The following is a 14,328-nucleotide window of genomic DNA, read 5'->3' as shown; positions in this document are numbered from 1 at the left end:
CTTTACCATAGGCAGGTCATTTAGGTCATTATTTGACCCCTCGCTATCGCTCAGGGTAAAACAATGCAACATAAATGGCCAGCTCGTGGTAAAACAATTATAACGGAGTTGTTGTGATTTATTTCTTAAACAACTCCTCCTGGATGAAAATGGTATTTTAATGATTCATTCAGTTATTTAATATAGACACATTTTCTTACGCTGTGTATACCCGATAATATAATACATGTACATTATAACGTTGCTCCGGATGATTAATTTTGACAATCACATTTCAAAAAGAAAATTAATAAATTATATTTAAGTAACTTGCTCTCCGTAGTATGAACTAAATATGGCAGTTCCAAAAATGGTACCTTTTTTGATCTTCCTCGTGGTTCTAATGGATTTGCTTAATCCAAGTAAGAGACAAGCTAGCACCATGATGCACACCATCTGAATTTTACTGAAGTCGGCAAGAAACTGTTAGAGAAACAGACCAAGGATAGATAGTGAAGGAGAAAAGAGAAAGAAAACTTTGATAGTAAAAAGAAGAAAGTAGGCAGAATTAAGGAGAAAGAAGAATAAGTCTATACTGATAAAGAGAAAACATATTATAAAAAAGATAAGAGTCGTATAAATCATCAGAGAACGAGAAGAAATAAACTGAAAAACTAAGACAAAGAAAAGATGAGGTGTCTGAACAAAACAAACAGACAAGGTTCTAGATATCCAGTAAAGAAGAGAAAAGTAAATGTAAATGTTAACTGTTTTCCGGAATTTTAATCCGGTACGATTCCGTATTTAGAATAGACACGTTGAAATATCTTACGCCATTTGCAATTTTGACGAAACTAATTTACGTTTTAGAGTTTATAAGCCCAAAGAGTTTTGACGTAGATGTTTATATGCAGTATCAAAAAGATTTCATTCATGGATTATTGTTGAAGTGTTGCGTAATATTGCGTTTCTGATTGCGAATAGATAAATGTTATATATTGCGAAATCCATATATAATATTATTGAAATCACATCACGTCTGACAATAAACATTTTCAGTACAAACTTTTGGGTTTCAATTAACAACTCCTCGCGGTGGTTCGATCACTACCGTGATAGTCAAAACTCTTATATTTACTCATGTGTGGAGTCCTAATTGTAATATGTGTTGAATCTAAACTCTTGCGTTGAATGAACAGTATTGCGAACTGTCTTAAAAGTTATTCAGTGGAATTTCAATAAGAGTAATAAAGTTTTTGATGAACAAATGAGTGAAAACAAATTGCGAAAGTGCATACGGAAGGGCACAACGGATGTGAAAGCTGACTTATCATTTACTCCAGTGTTTGTTACCGACAGTAAAGGTAAATACTTGAAATGTTGTGCGACTGACGATAGAATAAAGTTTTATTGTAAAAGTTCTGTAAATTCTGAAGATATCAAGAAATGGTTTAAGAAGAACATTCCGAAACTAGTGTCGAAATATTCTAGAGTGAGAATATATTTATGGATTGGTACATGCGACTTGACATTTAAATCTGGAAGATACATTGTATTGAACAAGGATTCATCTGTAAAAACATTCAAGGATAATTTACTATTTTTGAAGGACACATATGCATCAGAAAGTGTGAAAATTACATTTATTCATGTACCATATTATTCAATAAGGATCTGGAATAAGACGAAAGGACATAAATCACCAGAACAGTACACGAGTGATGATGAGACTTTAAATTCACGAATAGATAATATAAATAACTATATAGACGATTTGAATTCAGAGTTAAGTTCATATAGTCCGAAGATAAACGGAGACCTTCTGCGAAGTCGAAAACGTGCGAATTCCCTGCAAAGATACTCACAGAACTTTAAACTGTTGCCTGATGGTATACACCCTGGTACAATTCTTGCGAAAGCCTGGTTTGTTACTCTAGTGAAAATTATAAACGGAGACTGTGTGTAGAGTGTAGGCAGGGGAAGCTCAGTCACACTCAGGTTTGTTTACATTATTATAATATTTCACTGTAGTTTCATGTTAAGACATATGCTGGTTATAATATAAGGGTAACACATGGAATTAATTTAGGTCAAGGTCAGGTTACATTTTACATGCATATACATGTTGGTCATGATAGGCTAAGTGTCTATTTTTAGTATTTAATACATATATGTTATTAGTACATATATGACTCTGGTTTATTTTATGATATAGGCTAAAAATTGAGTGAACACTGTGTGTAGGCTGGGATTGCTCAGTCACACACAAGATAAAGGTACATATTTAGCCATGTCACATGCTAATGAGACTGCTCAGGGCGCACAAGGTGTAGATAATAAGGTAAAAGATGAAAAACCCTCAAGAGACATTAAGTATACAGAAAAGGGTCTAGACTATCAGATTGCTCAGAAATGTAAAACTGTCAGACAATTTATTTCTCAGTGGCATACTGAAGCAGAAAAGCTAAATGTTGTTCTATCAGACTCTTCTGAAAGTAGTGTAATAACGAATGCACGAGACCATCTATTGAAAGTCATGAATGATCTACGAATAGAATGTAGCGTATTGAAATCATTGTTAGGAGAGAGCACAGAAGATGTCCCTATTCTTGCGAAGTATGATGACATTGAGAATGAACACCATAGACTCATATCTAGCGTTGCGGATGTACTATTAGATCTGAAGAGTGACGTTGAAGTATTCTCAAAGGCACGTTCTAAAGTAAGCGTAAGATCTCGTTATCATCTAAAAGGTCAGTAGGGTCACATCATTCTGAGAAACAACAATTAACAGCAAAGAAGGAAGCACTGAAAATTGAGCTGAAATATATGGACAGGGAGTCTAAGGTGAAATTGGAATATGATCGAATTAAGGCTATGAAAAAGTTGGACATCACTGAAGCTACATTGGAAGTTCATGACAGAGATGAAAATGACGAGTTAAATAGTAGGCTGGATTTACCTGTAGCATCAAAGGACGAGTTAGTAAGCAAATATGTAAACTCATACGATCACAAAAAACAAACCAGAAACGACATTGATGATCAAGAACATGACATGACTCATCTTAACTCCCTCTACTGGTATGCAAAATTTAATGGAGGCTGATGTCACAATGCCACAAACTTCTAAGGTCAGAATCGCGTCTCAAGAAAGTCATGGTGTGTCTAAGTTGAAGCCAACAAATACTACAGTCAGTTTCAGACCTCTACCAAATACACAGAACACGCTTAACCCAGATGCGAATGCGTTCACACCAGTCTCACATAATGATATATCAGGGTCGGCTACCCGTGGAACAATGGCACCTACATTGGGTATGAATCAGACCACAGTAGATAATGGACTATCTGCGATTATGAAAACTTTGATGGACCATGTAAGTCTTGGCAGACTACCACCTCCGGAACCTCCTGTCTTCAGTGGCGATCCTCTGTTATATCCTGGATGGAAGGCAGCATTTAGTACGCTAATAGAGCAACGACACATACCGAAAGCCGAGCAAATTCATTATTTGAAGAAATATCTCGCTGGACCAGCGAAGGAAGCTGTAGAGAACTACTTTCTACTTTCTAGTGATGCTGCTTATGATGAAGCCGAAATTCTATTAGACGAGCGGTTTGGGGATCCATTTGTGATCGGTAATGCATTTAGAGACAAGTTGGAAAAATGGCCCAAGATTGCATCTCTTGACAGTAAAGCGCTCCAGAAGTTTGCAGATTTCTTAAAACAGTGTCACGCAGCTATGCTCTCCTTAGGAACTCTCGGGATTCTGAATGACGATCGTGAAAACCGTAAGCTGATGGCAAAATTACCAGATTGGCTAGCCACTAGATGTGGTAGAATGGTTTTTCAGTGGAAGGAAGATGAACAACGATTTCCACCATTCAAGTACTTTATGGACTTCATCAATAAAGAAGCGAAGATTGCCTCAGACCCTGTAACAACTATAAAATCTTCTGACAACAGAGCCGGTAGTACCAAATCTAAGTATACAAATCAGAGAATCGATGGTCGCTCATTTGCTATTGAGACGAAGGAACAGAAGAAACCCGAAATAAAGTGGCCATTATGTGGAAAGGACCATTATCTTGATAAATGCAGAACCTTCCTGAGTAAAGAAATCGGTGACAGAAAGGAATTAGCTAGAAGCAAGAAACTATGCTTTGGGTGTCTCAAAGGAGGACACATATCCAAAAACTGTAAACGTAAGAAAAAATGTGAGAAATGTTCAAAGCTGCACCCAACTGCATTCCATGGTGATGTAGATCATTCAAAGGTACAATCAAAGGACTCAAATAATCCCTTTACTTGTGAAACAAAGTCAATAGTTCAGGCGTCACATACGAGCATATCATTTCTTAGTAGTAGCAAAGCTCTTAGCAAGAACAGTATGGTACTACCAGTGTACTTGTCACATTGCGATAATCCAGACAATGAAAGGTTGGTGTATGCTATGTTAGACACACAATCTGATACTTGTTTCATCCTAGAGGATACCTGCAGATCTCTCGGTTTGGCTGGAACAGGTGTCACACTTAAGCTTTCTACAATGCTAGCAGAGAATAAAACCGTTAGAAGTGCTCGTTTTAAGGGACTACTGGTGCGAGGACACGACAGTACAGATAGAATAGCTCTACCAGATACCTTTTCTAGAAGTATTATTCCGGCTAACAAAAGCCACATACCCACTCCGGAAATTGCGAGATCATGGTCTCATCTTAGCCCCATAGCTGATAAATTAATGCCCATGGCAAACTGTGAAATAGGCCTGCTTATAGGTTACAACTGTTCAATGGCGTTGATGCCTCGTGAAGTTATACCACCAGACAGCGATGGACCCTATGGACAGAGAACAGATCTTGGATGGGGCATAGTAGGTATTGTGGACCCAAAGGGCTCTAATGTATTGGATGAGCAACACACAATCGGATTGAGTCATTGTACTATGGTTTGTGAAGTTCCACCGGAACTGGTAACTCCTTGGCAATCTTGCGATCAGCATAATGTTGATAAGGTTTCGTTTGCGTTAAGAACAAAGGTCAAGGTACTACAACCGGTCGAAGTTTCTAGGATGTTCGAGTTGGACTTTAGTGAGAATACGGCATGCAATGATTCAAATAGTATGTCACAGGAAGACAAGAGATTCATTCAGGTTGTAAGTGACGGAATTGAGTTCGACGATAGTAGTGGACATTACAGTTTACCACTACCGTTTAAAGGAGAACCTCCTCATCTTCCTAATAATAGATTTGTGGCGATGCGGAGACTTACAAATCTCACCAAGCGATTCAAGGCGGATAAACGATATTATGAGCTCTATAAGGAATTCATGGAAAATCTTATTAAGAGAGGTCATGCCGAGATTGTTTCTCAGTCAGAAATGTCCCAAGATGAAGGCTTTGAATGGTATATTCCGCATCATGGAGTGTTTCATCCACGGAAACCGGATAAGTTGAGAGTTGTATTCGACTGCAGTTCTAAGTTTAAAGACAAAAGTTTAAATGACCACCTACTGCAAGGTCCCGATCTAACAAACACCCTCATTGGAGTCTTATGTCGTTTTCGACAGGGAAAGATCGCATTTACATGTGACATTGAACAAATGTTTCACCAGTTCTATGTTCACAAGAACCATCGCAATTATCTTCGTTTCCTTTGGTGGAAAGATGCCAACATGACGGAAGTTGCGGTTTATAGAATGTGCGTCCACCTGTTTGGAGCAACTTCTTCTCCTGGCTGTGCCAATTTTGGACTAAAACAAATCGCAGCAGATAATGAAGTTGAATTTGGATCTAATGTCTCAAATTTCCTTAGAAAAGATTTTTACGTAGACGATGGGTTAAAGTCAGTAGCGTCTGTCAAAGAGGCCGTCCAGATGATAAAGGGTAGTCAAAATATTTGTTCAAAGGGCGGAGTACGACTTCACAAGTTAAGCAGCAATTCAAAAGAAGTTTTGAGTTCTATACCAGTCGAAGATCGAGCTGTCGGATTGAAAGACATAGATATTTTCAATGATCAACTACCGATTGAAACAACACTTGGTGTTCAGTGGAACATTGAATCTGACGCATTTCAATTCAGAATTACATTGAATGACAAGCCACTGACCCGTAGAGGAATCTTGTCGACAGTAAGCTCTGTATATGATCCTTTGGGTTTCATATCACCAGTGGTATTGGTAGGAAAACAAATCTTACAACAAACATGCGGAGATGATGTTGATTGGGACGACCCGATTCCCGAAAATTTGCATATGCGATGGGAACGGTGGAGAAGTGATTTGAATGAGTTAGCGAACCTACAAATCAAGCGATGTGTAATCCCAGATGATTTCACTGATGTCAAAATTATGGAATTTCATCATTTTTCAGATGCAAGTTCGGTTGGATATGGTCAGTGTTCATATCTAAGATCTATAGACGCTTCCGGACGAATTTATTGTTCCTTGCTAATGGGAAAGGCTAGAGACGCACCTAGAAAAGCGATGACAATACCACGTTTAGAACTGACAGCAGCAGTAATTTCAGTTAAGGTTCACGCTGTATTGAAACGGGAATTTGAGTTTGAGAATGTTTTGCACTTCTTCTGGACAGATAGGTCAGTTGTATTAGGCTACATTATGAATGACGCTAAACGCTTTCATGTTTTCGTAGGAAATAGAGTTCAGCTTATCAGAGATCAAACCAATCCTTGTCAGTGGAAATATGTACAATCTAAGGAAAATCCTGCTGATATAGCATCCAGAGGAGCAACAGCTTCAGAATTGATCAGCTCGAATTGGATAACAGGACCAACTTTCCTGTGGAATAAGGAATTACCGACATCTCATGCAGTCACTGACTTGGAAGACATGAAAGACGATCCCGAGGTGAAGAAAGTTCAGTCATTTACGACTTGTACGGAAAATACGACTTCTTCGATGTTAGATAGACTAGCTTATTTTTCTAGATGGGACAGAGCCAAACGTGCCATTGCTAATTGTATTCGTTTGAAGCGTCTGTTAAGGAAACGTCTGGACAAAGAAAACGAAACGACAAAGGAACGTGTTGAGCATAACTCTCAGACTGTTGAAGATCTACAGAGAGCTCAGGTTGAAATTTTGCGAATAGTTCAAACTGTTCATTTTGAAAAGGACATTGATAAACGGAATGTTGAAATCAGCGAAGATTCGAATCTTCATCGGTTGGATCCTATATTGGATGAAAATGGACTCATCCGAGTAGGAGGTCGAACACGTCAATCGCTCGATGCATATGAAGTAAAACATCCGATCATTCTACCAAGGAAGGATCATGTTACTGACTTGCTGGTCAAACACTACCATGAAAGAGTACAGCACCAAGGTCGAGGAATAACGACGAATGAATTGCGAAGTAATGGCTTCTGGATTTTAGGGTGTAGTTCAGCAGTAACAAATGTTATTTACCATTGTTACACATGCAGGAAGCTTCGTGGAAGGTCACAAGGTCAGAAAATGGCGGATCTTCCAAGTGATAGAGTTGAACCCGCACCACCCTTTTCATACTGTGGCGTTGACTGCTTTGGACCGTTTCTAGTAAAAGAAGGGAGAAAGGAACTAAAAAGATATGGAGTGATTTTCACTTGCTTTACCAGTAGAGCCATTCATTTGGAAATTGCCAACTCCTTGGATACGGACTCATTCATAAACGCTCTTCGTCGATTCTTATGTCTTCGAGGACCCATTCGTCATCTTAGGTCGGACAGAGGGACTAATTTTATCGGCGCTAAGAATGAGTTGGATCGCGCAGTGTCAGAAATGGACGACGAACGAGTAGCGGAATTTCTCAAAAATGAAGAATTTCAATGAGAAGGTTTCAATTTGAAAACTAATGTACCCTATGCAAGTCATATGGGAGGTGTATGGGAGAGGCAAATTAGGACTGTTAGAAGTGTATTGGCAACGTTGCTGTCAAAATTAAGTCAACAACTTGATGAATCATTACGGACTTTCATTTGCGAAGTTACTGCAATCGTTAATTCACGTCCTCTCTCCATAGAAAATGTGAACGATCCTCATTCACCTGTACTTACTCCCAATCACCTGCTGACAATGAAATCCAAGATCATTTTGCCACCTCCAGGAAAATTCATAAGACCAGACTTGTATGTAAGGCGGAGATGGAGACGTATTCAGTATCTAGCGAATGAGTTTTGGTTAAGGTGGCGCAGAGAATATCTAAGTAACCTTCAAACTAGAGACAAGTGGACCAAAACCCGTAGGAATTTCAAAGTTGATGACGTCGTCATGGTTATAGATGATAACCTGCCAAGAAATGTTTGGAAAATTGGCCGAGTGTTGGAGGCTAATATTGACAATGATGGTTTAGTTAGGAAAGTTAGACTTTCGATTGGATCTTCTGATTTGGATTCTAAAGGTGTTAGAAGAACAAGCTTGATGGAATTAGATAGACCTATTCATAAACTGGTTCTGTTACATGAGACCGAGGAAATCCCCGCCGATGAGCCTCAGTAATATATGTATGTGTGTGCATTGACGCTTGTTTATTGATAAACTGTATTTTATCTGAACATGTAGTAAATATTTTGAAAATACTATTTGACATGAAATTTTGATGATGGTATTGGTCGCAATATTTTTATACTAGTGCATTATTGTGTTAATACTTTTTCGATATTTTGAAATTTTGAAAATTGAAGAATTTCAATTTTGGGGAGCCATGTAAATGTTAACTGTTTTCCGGAATTTTAATCCGGTACGATTCCGTATTTAGAATAGACACGTTGAAATATCTTACGCCATTTGCAATTTTGACGAAACTAATTTACGTTTTAGAGTTTATAAGCCCAAAGAGTTTTGACGTAGATGTTTATATGCAGTATCAAAGAGATTTCATTCATGGATTATTGTTGAAGTGTTGCGTAATATTGCGTTTCTGATTGCGAATAGATAAATGTTATATATTGCGAAATCCATATATAATATTATTGATATCACATCACGTCTGACAATAAACATTTTCAGTACAAACTTTTGGGTTTCAATTAACAACTCCTCGCGGTGGTTCGATCACTGCCGTGATAGTAAACTTGGTATCATGAAAAGTAAGACGTAAGTTTTTTTTTTCAAAATTTGAATTGATATGATAATCTTACATCTGTTGAAACGGAAATCAGATGAAAGATGGAATCTGAGGCGAGTGTTACAACTGGAGTGATGGCTTGGTTACAAGCAAATGACGTCATTTCCGCCATCAGATCAGCTGCATCCTGTAAAAGGTTATACACGTAACTGCCCACATATTCAAGTTTCTCATCCAAATAAACTCTTTTTTCCATTGGTTCGGAACAGGTACTCTGTATATTCCAATATGAGTTGATCTGGAGATAAATCGGCCAACCGTAAAGGAAACATGCTACAAAATAACGATGAAAAAGAAAATAAATCAATTAAAGATCCGATCATGTTTTGCATATACTCAAAATAATATGATGAAGGTGAAACCTTTTAACGCTCCCGAGGAAACATTAATTAAAAACAACTTCGATAATTTGTGTCAGCTCTATCCTCAGATTTGATATATTATATTTATAACCTCCAAATATGGTAATTTTTGTAATGATTTATGTCCTATACTTATTGTCATGGTCTGATATGTCTATTGGCTGAAATGTCTAGCATTCATAAGGAATTATTGGTTGTCATGGTCCGAAATGTCTTTGGGTCGAATTGTCCGGCACATATAAACATTATGGTTCTTGTAATTTAAAATATTTCTTTTATTCAATTTAGTTTTGCTTCATTCTGTTTCGATTTATATCGTTTAATTATGTTTTTATTACGATTTGATTCATTTTATCGAATTGATTCGTTTCGATTATTTCTTTTATCGATTACTTTCGTTTCGTTTTGGTTCGTTTTCGTTTCGCAATTTTTATGACCCAAGAATTATGGGTAATATTAATCAATTTTCGTAAACATCTGGGCGCCATACTGCAGACTATAAGGCCAACCCTATCTTGGAAAGCTATGATTCGATTTGTATTTAATTATCGAAACTAGCAAATATGCAGGTACAAACCGAATGTTGATACTTTTTCTTGCATAAGTATACAGAACCAAGTTGATAATAATACAACCATAAACGCTCCCGTATTATTTTTGGAAACTACGTATTTTGCAGTTGTATATTGGCTACGACAGCCGAGGTAAAAGATGTCAACATCAAGAAATGAAGAACAAGCATTTCTGGTCTTCCTGATAAGCTTATTCCACATTGTGAATGGCTTTCAATAATACGTAATTTATGCAATGTTCTGAGGAACTTTTTTTTTGATAAAAAAAAAAGACAAAAAAAGCTTGTTCATAGAATCCACCCCATTACATCCCAAAACAGGTTCAGTAGATAAAGGGGCGATTATTTGACTCGGGGGTGACAAATTTTGTGGGGTCAGAATCTTTTTTTGTTCTTGAAATTTAGGGAAGCAGGAAATATAAGAATATTCTTAACTTCCATGATAACTCCACTCAACGTCTTTCAAACCGATGACCTCACAAACAGTTAAAAGAATTTTCTTAGACTTAAGTAATTTTTCACGTTTTGTGGTGTTGGGGACCGTAACGGTAAAGGTTTCTATCAATTTCAAGCATGAGTGTATAAAGATGCCTCGTCTTTGAAGGTGAAATAAAGAGAGACCATACATGACGAACTACATGAACTACAACAAAAACACTTCCTTCGAAAAAAAAACATGAACAAAACATGAATTAATTCAAAATGTAAACATATCATAATTGCTGATAAAAAGACGAAACAAACTTACTTTTAACTTGGTGAAAATCCTATACGCATGTAAGTTATTCACGAAATATATCACGTTTTTCTCTCTATACAAGAAACGCTGCCTGTTGTGATAGAAGATGTTCTATGAACTGACAACGTTGCTATTGGAGTCGAGCAACGTCACGATAGACAGACGTAAAGGTGACGTTGTTAGAAAAGAATAGTATACAGTTATTAAATGGGTTGGATGCAATAGACCAGAATATTTGTCCTGAGGTAATGAGAATGACCAAGTGTTCTATTGCACGAGGCCAACGGAAATGGGGAATATGTCAAAGAGACAACCATTCGACCAGGAATAGGAAATTTACGAATTGGCAGGCGAGAGTCACATCTACGATTTTAGATAAGAGTTTTTTGTGTGTAAATTCCAACTCAATAAAGCGCTTAAAAAATCAACCAATCAAAAGGCTTAGATAAAGGTCATTATGAGGTCAGTGCAATAGACTCGTCAAGGAGATTATTGCACCGTGCAATAGTACATCGACAGTGCAATAGATCGCCTTGTCCTGAATAAATTTTGAAAATAGAGAAAAATATGTGTATATTTAATAAACAAGATAAAACCTTTTAATTAGGTAATAAAATAGAATATGTCTATTTATCCAATCATCGGACATTTCTGGCATAATATTTATACTACAATAAACATTTAACAAACAATTATGCTCGTATCTTTTGTATTTACAAACCTAGATGGACTGTATTAAAAACAAATTCGCTATCATACCCCGAACTACATGATAGAACAGTAATCCTGATTGGTTAAAATTCCCAGTGTAATTTCAATCCGTGGTATAAAAAAATGTACCTAGACATTGTACAATGTTATACAAAGTATGCATTGATAAAACAGTCTCCAGAGGTGGAAAATGAGAGAAACCAACCTCTAGATGCTGGTATCTGAATGCTTTTGAGGGAAGTCAACTAGCTCGGACTGGTGTACTACCAGCTTTTGTGTCATACACGCCAAGAAGATATATTTAGATGCCTAAGGACATTCATCCAGTCAGAGGGTCGCAAAATCCGAGGAGAAGATGCCAGATTTTCATAGTTTTACATAAAACAGCCCTTTTAAGGGCTACCTAATACATTTCAAAAAGATTCTTAAATTGAAAATCAAAGAAAGAAAATGGCATAAAAAGGGGTCCCTTACTGTAGTTCGCCCCTTCAAACTTATAACTACAATGTACCATACATGTATCATCTCCGAATTTCAGCGAAAAAAAACATCTTAAAGTCCCTTTATCAGTCGATGAAAGTATTCCGAACTTATAAAATACTTGTAATTTTTCTTCTTGTATAAACTACATGTACCAGGTAGAGATTTGAGCCCGATGCATTCATTTTTATGTGTCAATATGCACAGGCACAAAATATAACGTTGACCAGATAGTGCGTTGTTGTTATGCTTTTACTGCACGATTCATTTTCAAACTACAAGCTTGATACATGTACTTGTTACATACATGTACTTATTTGTAGGAGGAGTTGGGCATATGATGTATAGAGCCTTTTAGTTATATCATTTGTTTACATTTTGTTCGGTTTCCATTTTATCCAACAATACCGTTTAACAACACGTATACATGTAATCAACGTGTGTAGATCTTTGAATATCTGCCCGTTGCTTATAAATTCCCTAAAACTTGCTCGATTCATTATATATAATTATGTGGACCGTTTTGAGGAGGAAAGCCAGTGGACAACGGTGTACATGCACAACACTAGTACTATTACGTTTTTGAAAACTTCACCTGCAGCCCGCTTTTATCACGGTAGTGCTTTCATACATTTTTTAACCGTCGGTCCTGATCGCCATACAGTAAAGAAAAGTGTTAGCGCACCGGGATGCGTGCCCAGGGGAGTGAAGGAAGGTTAAAGAAAAACGAAGCAAAAGACGCCTCAAGAAGGTGGTGCGTGATAAAATCCATGGTACATCCGCAAATTCCGTGATGAGTCCAGACCAGTAGATTCTTAAACAGCATTACTCTGTGACAGAATCATCCAAATCTTTCAAAAAGATTCTTATATATATATATATATATATATAAAGAAATCAAACTTTTTAACTATTATAGAAACTTTTAAATTATAGGTTCCTATACGTAGGCAAACCTGCATATTTTCTGTCCAAATTTTGCATGGGATTTTTTTCTATTCAATACAGACAGTACAGATAGCGGCTTTTCGATGGTTTACTTATAAAACAAACAATTATGCTCGTATCTTTTGTATTTACAAACCTAAACGGACTGTGTATTAAAAACAAGTTCGCGCTATAATACCCCGAACTACATGATATTTAGATATTTAGATGCCTTACGACATTCATCTAGTCAGAGGGTCGCAGAATCCGAGGAGAAGATGCCAGATTTTCATACATAAAACAGCCCTTTTAAGGGCTACCTAATACATTTAAAAAGATTCTTAAGTTGAAAAACAAAGAAGGAAAATGGTATAAAAAGGGGCACGAAAAGAGTCCAAAAAGTAAATTAGTGTCGGGTCCAAAAATAAAAGGATGCGTGGATGATTGATGTCAGTTAACATAAAAAAATTAAAATAAATTAGATACAATTTTAACCTTAGTTTCTTCCATTTAGATGCAAAACTTCAGCAAATAATTTTTAAGGAAAAATATGAAAAATTGAGGAAGGTACCTACAATCAAAGTTGGAACCATATTCGTATACAATTGCAACCAAGGGAAATTAATTGTGGTCTCATACCTGCTATGTGTATTCGGTCGCTTATGTCATAGAATCTAGATTTTAAATGTAGTTTCCTCTCATCGCGTAGTAATATGCATATGAATATGAAGTGTCTTACTGTCGTTCTTATCGCTAATATTTTGGACTGGCATAAAATGTATTTCCCATCTTCTTGGGAAAGCTTATATCCAGAATTCTAAACTTACAAAGAGTAATATATGTGCTAGCATCTAAAATTCTGAAATATTTTCAAGCATCTAAGTTCTCCCTATAAAGTCTATAATGAATTATAGTTTTGTTTGTGAATTTGTAATTTTAGAGACCATTTCCGTTTTGAATGGTCTTTAATTGTAATTTAAATTAAACTATAGATGACCATGATGATCTATACCTATTCCAGTAACCAATTTACCCAATTTTTGATAGTCCTATGGATAATACAATCGTCAAAAGGGTATCTTCCCTGTTCACTATAGACCATGAAATCTGATGTCAAAATCTTCATCTTCATCAAAAGTTGCAAATTTGGAATAGACTCTTTTAATTATAAATAGAATTATAATTCCTTGTTCGCCACACATTTCTCGACAATTTAATCAATGGAAATCATTGAACAAACTTAAACTAAATTCCAATGACAAGTTATGCAGTGTTCCTTTTAACAGAAGAGAACATATACATGTATAGCACGAGTCACTTTATTGGCATTGTATTTTTGCATTTAGAAAGCTACCGAACTTTGAATGCCTAAGCATATGAAATCGTTAACGATGCCAATATCTCAAAATTATAGTTAAATTTTAAAGCAATAGA

General features: G+C 36.5%; 1 protein-coding gene and 1 long non-coding RNA gene across 2 annotated transcripts; one reads left to right on the top strand and one right to left on the bottom strand.

Moving 5' to 3' along the window:
• The first annotated feature begins 3,094 nt into the window (after window positions 1-3,094).
• Window positions 3,095-7,810, top strand: LOC148605576 (uncharacterized). The gene has a single exon (XM_088550031.1). It carries the CDS (start codon window positions 3,095-3,097, stop codon window positions 7,808-7,810), a length of 4,716 nt encoding a protein of 1,571 aa, XP_088406157.1.
• A 1,108-nt stretch (window positions 7,811-8,918) lies between these two features.
• LOC148605575 (uncharacterized) lies at window positions 8,919-10,887 on the bottom strand. The gene is made up of 2 exons (XR_015916133.1): window positions 10,786-10,887; window positions 8,919-9,377 (listed from the first exon to the last, which is right to left on the bottom strand). It is a non-coding gene; the product is annotated as an uncharacterized LOC148605575 (long non-coding RNA).
• Between the last annotated feature and the right edge of the window lie 3,441 nt (window positions 10,888-14,328).

This window comes from Perna viridis, chromosome 10 (genome assembly GCF_037379345.1).
Source record: "Perna viridis isolate PV_CMFRI_1.1 ecotype Kerala chromosome 10, ASM3737934v1, whole genome shotgun sequence".
In the NCBI taxonomy this organism is placed as follows: Eukaryota; Metazoa; Mollusca; class Bivalvia; order Mytilida; family Mytilidae; genus Perna; species Perna viridis.
The sequence above is the reverse complement of the archived record's forward strand: the minus strand, read 5'-3'. Positions and strand labels throughout refer to the sequence as shown.

Bases quoted from the DNA above. Each gene is read 5' to 3' on its own strand.
- LOC148605576 (XM_088550031.1), top strand. From the start codon at position 3,095: ATGCCACAAACTTCTAAGGTCAGAATCGCGTCTCAAGAAAGTCATGGT.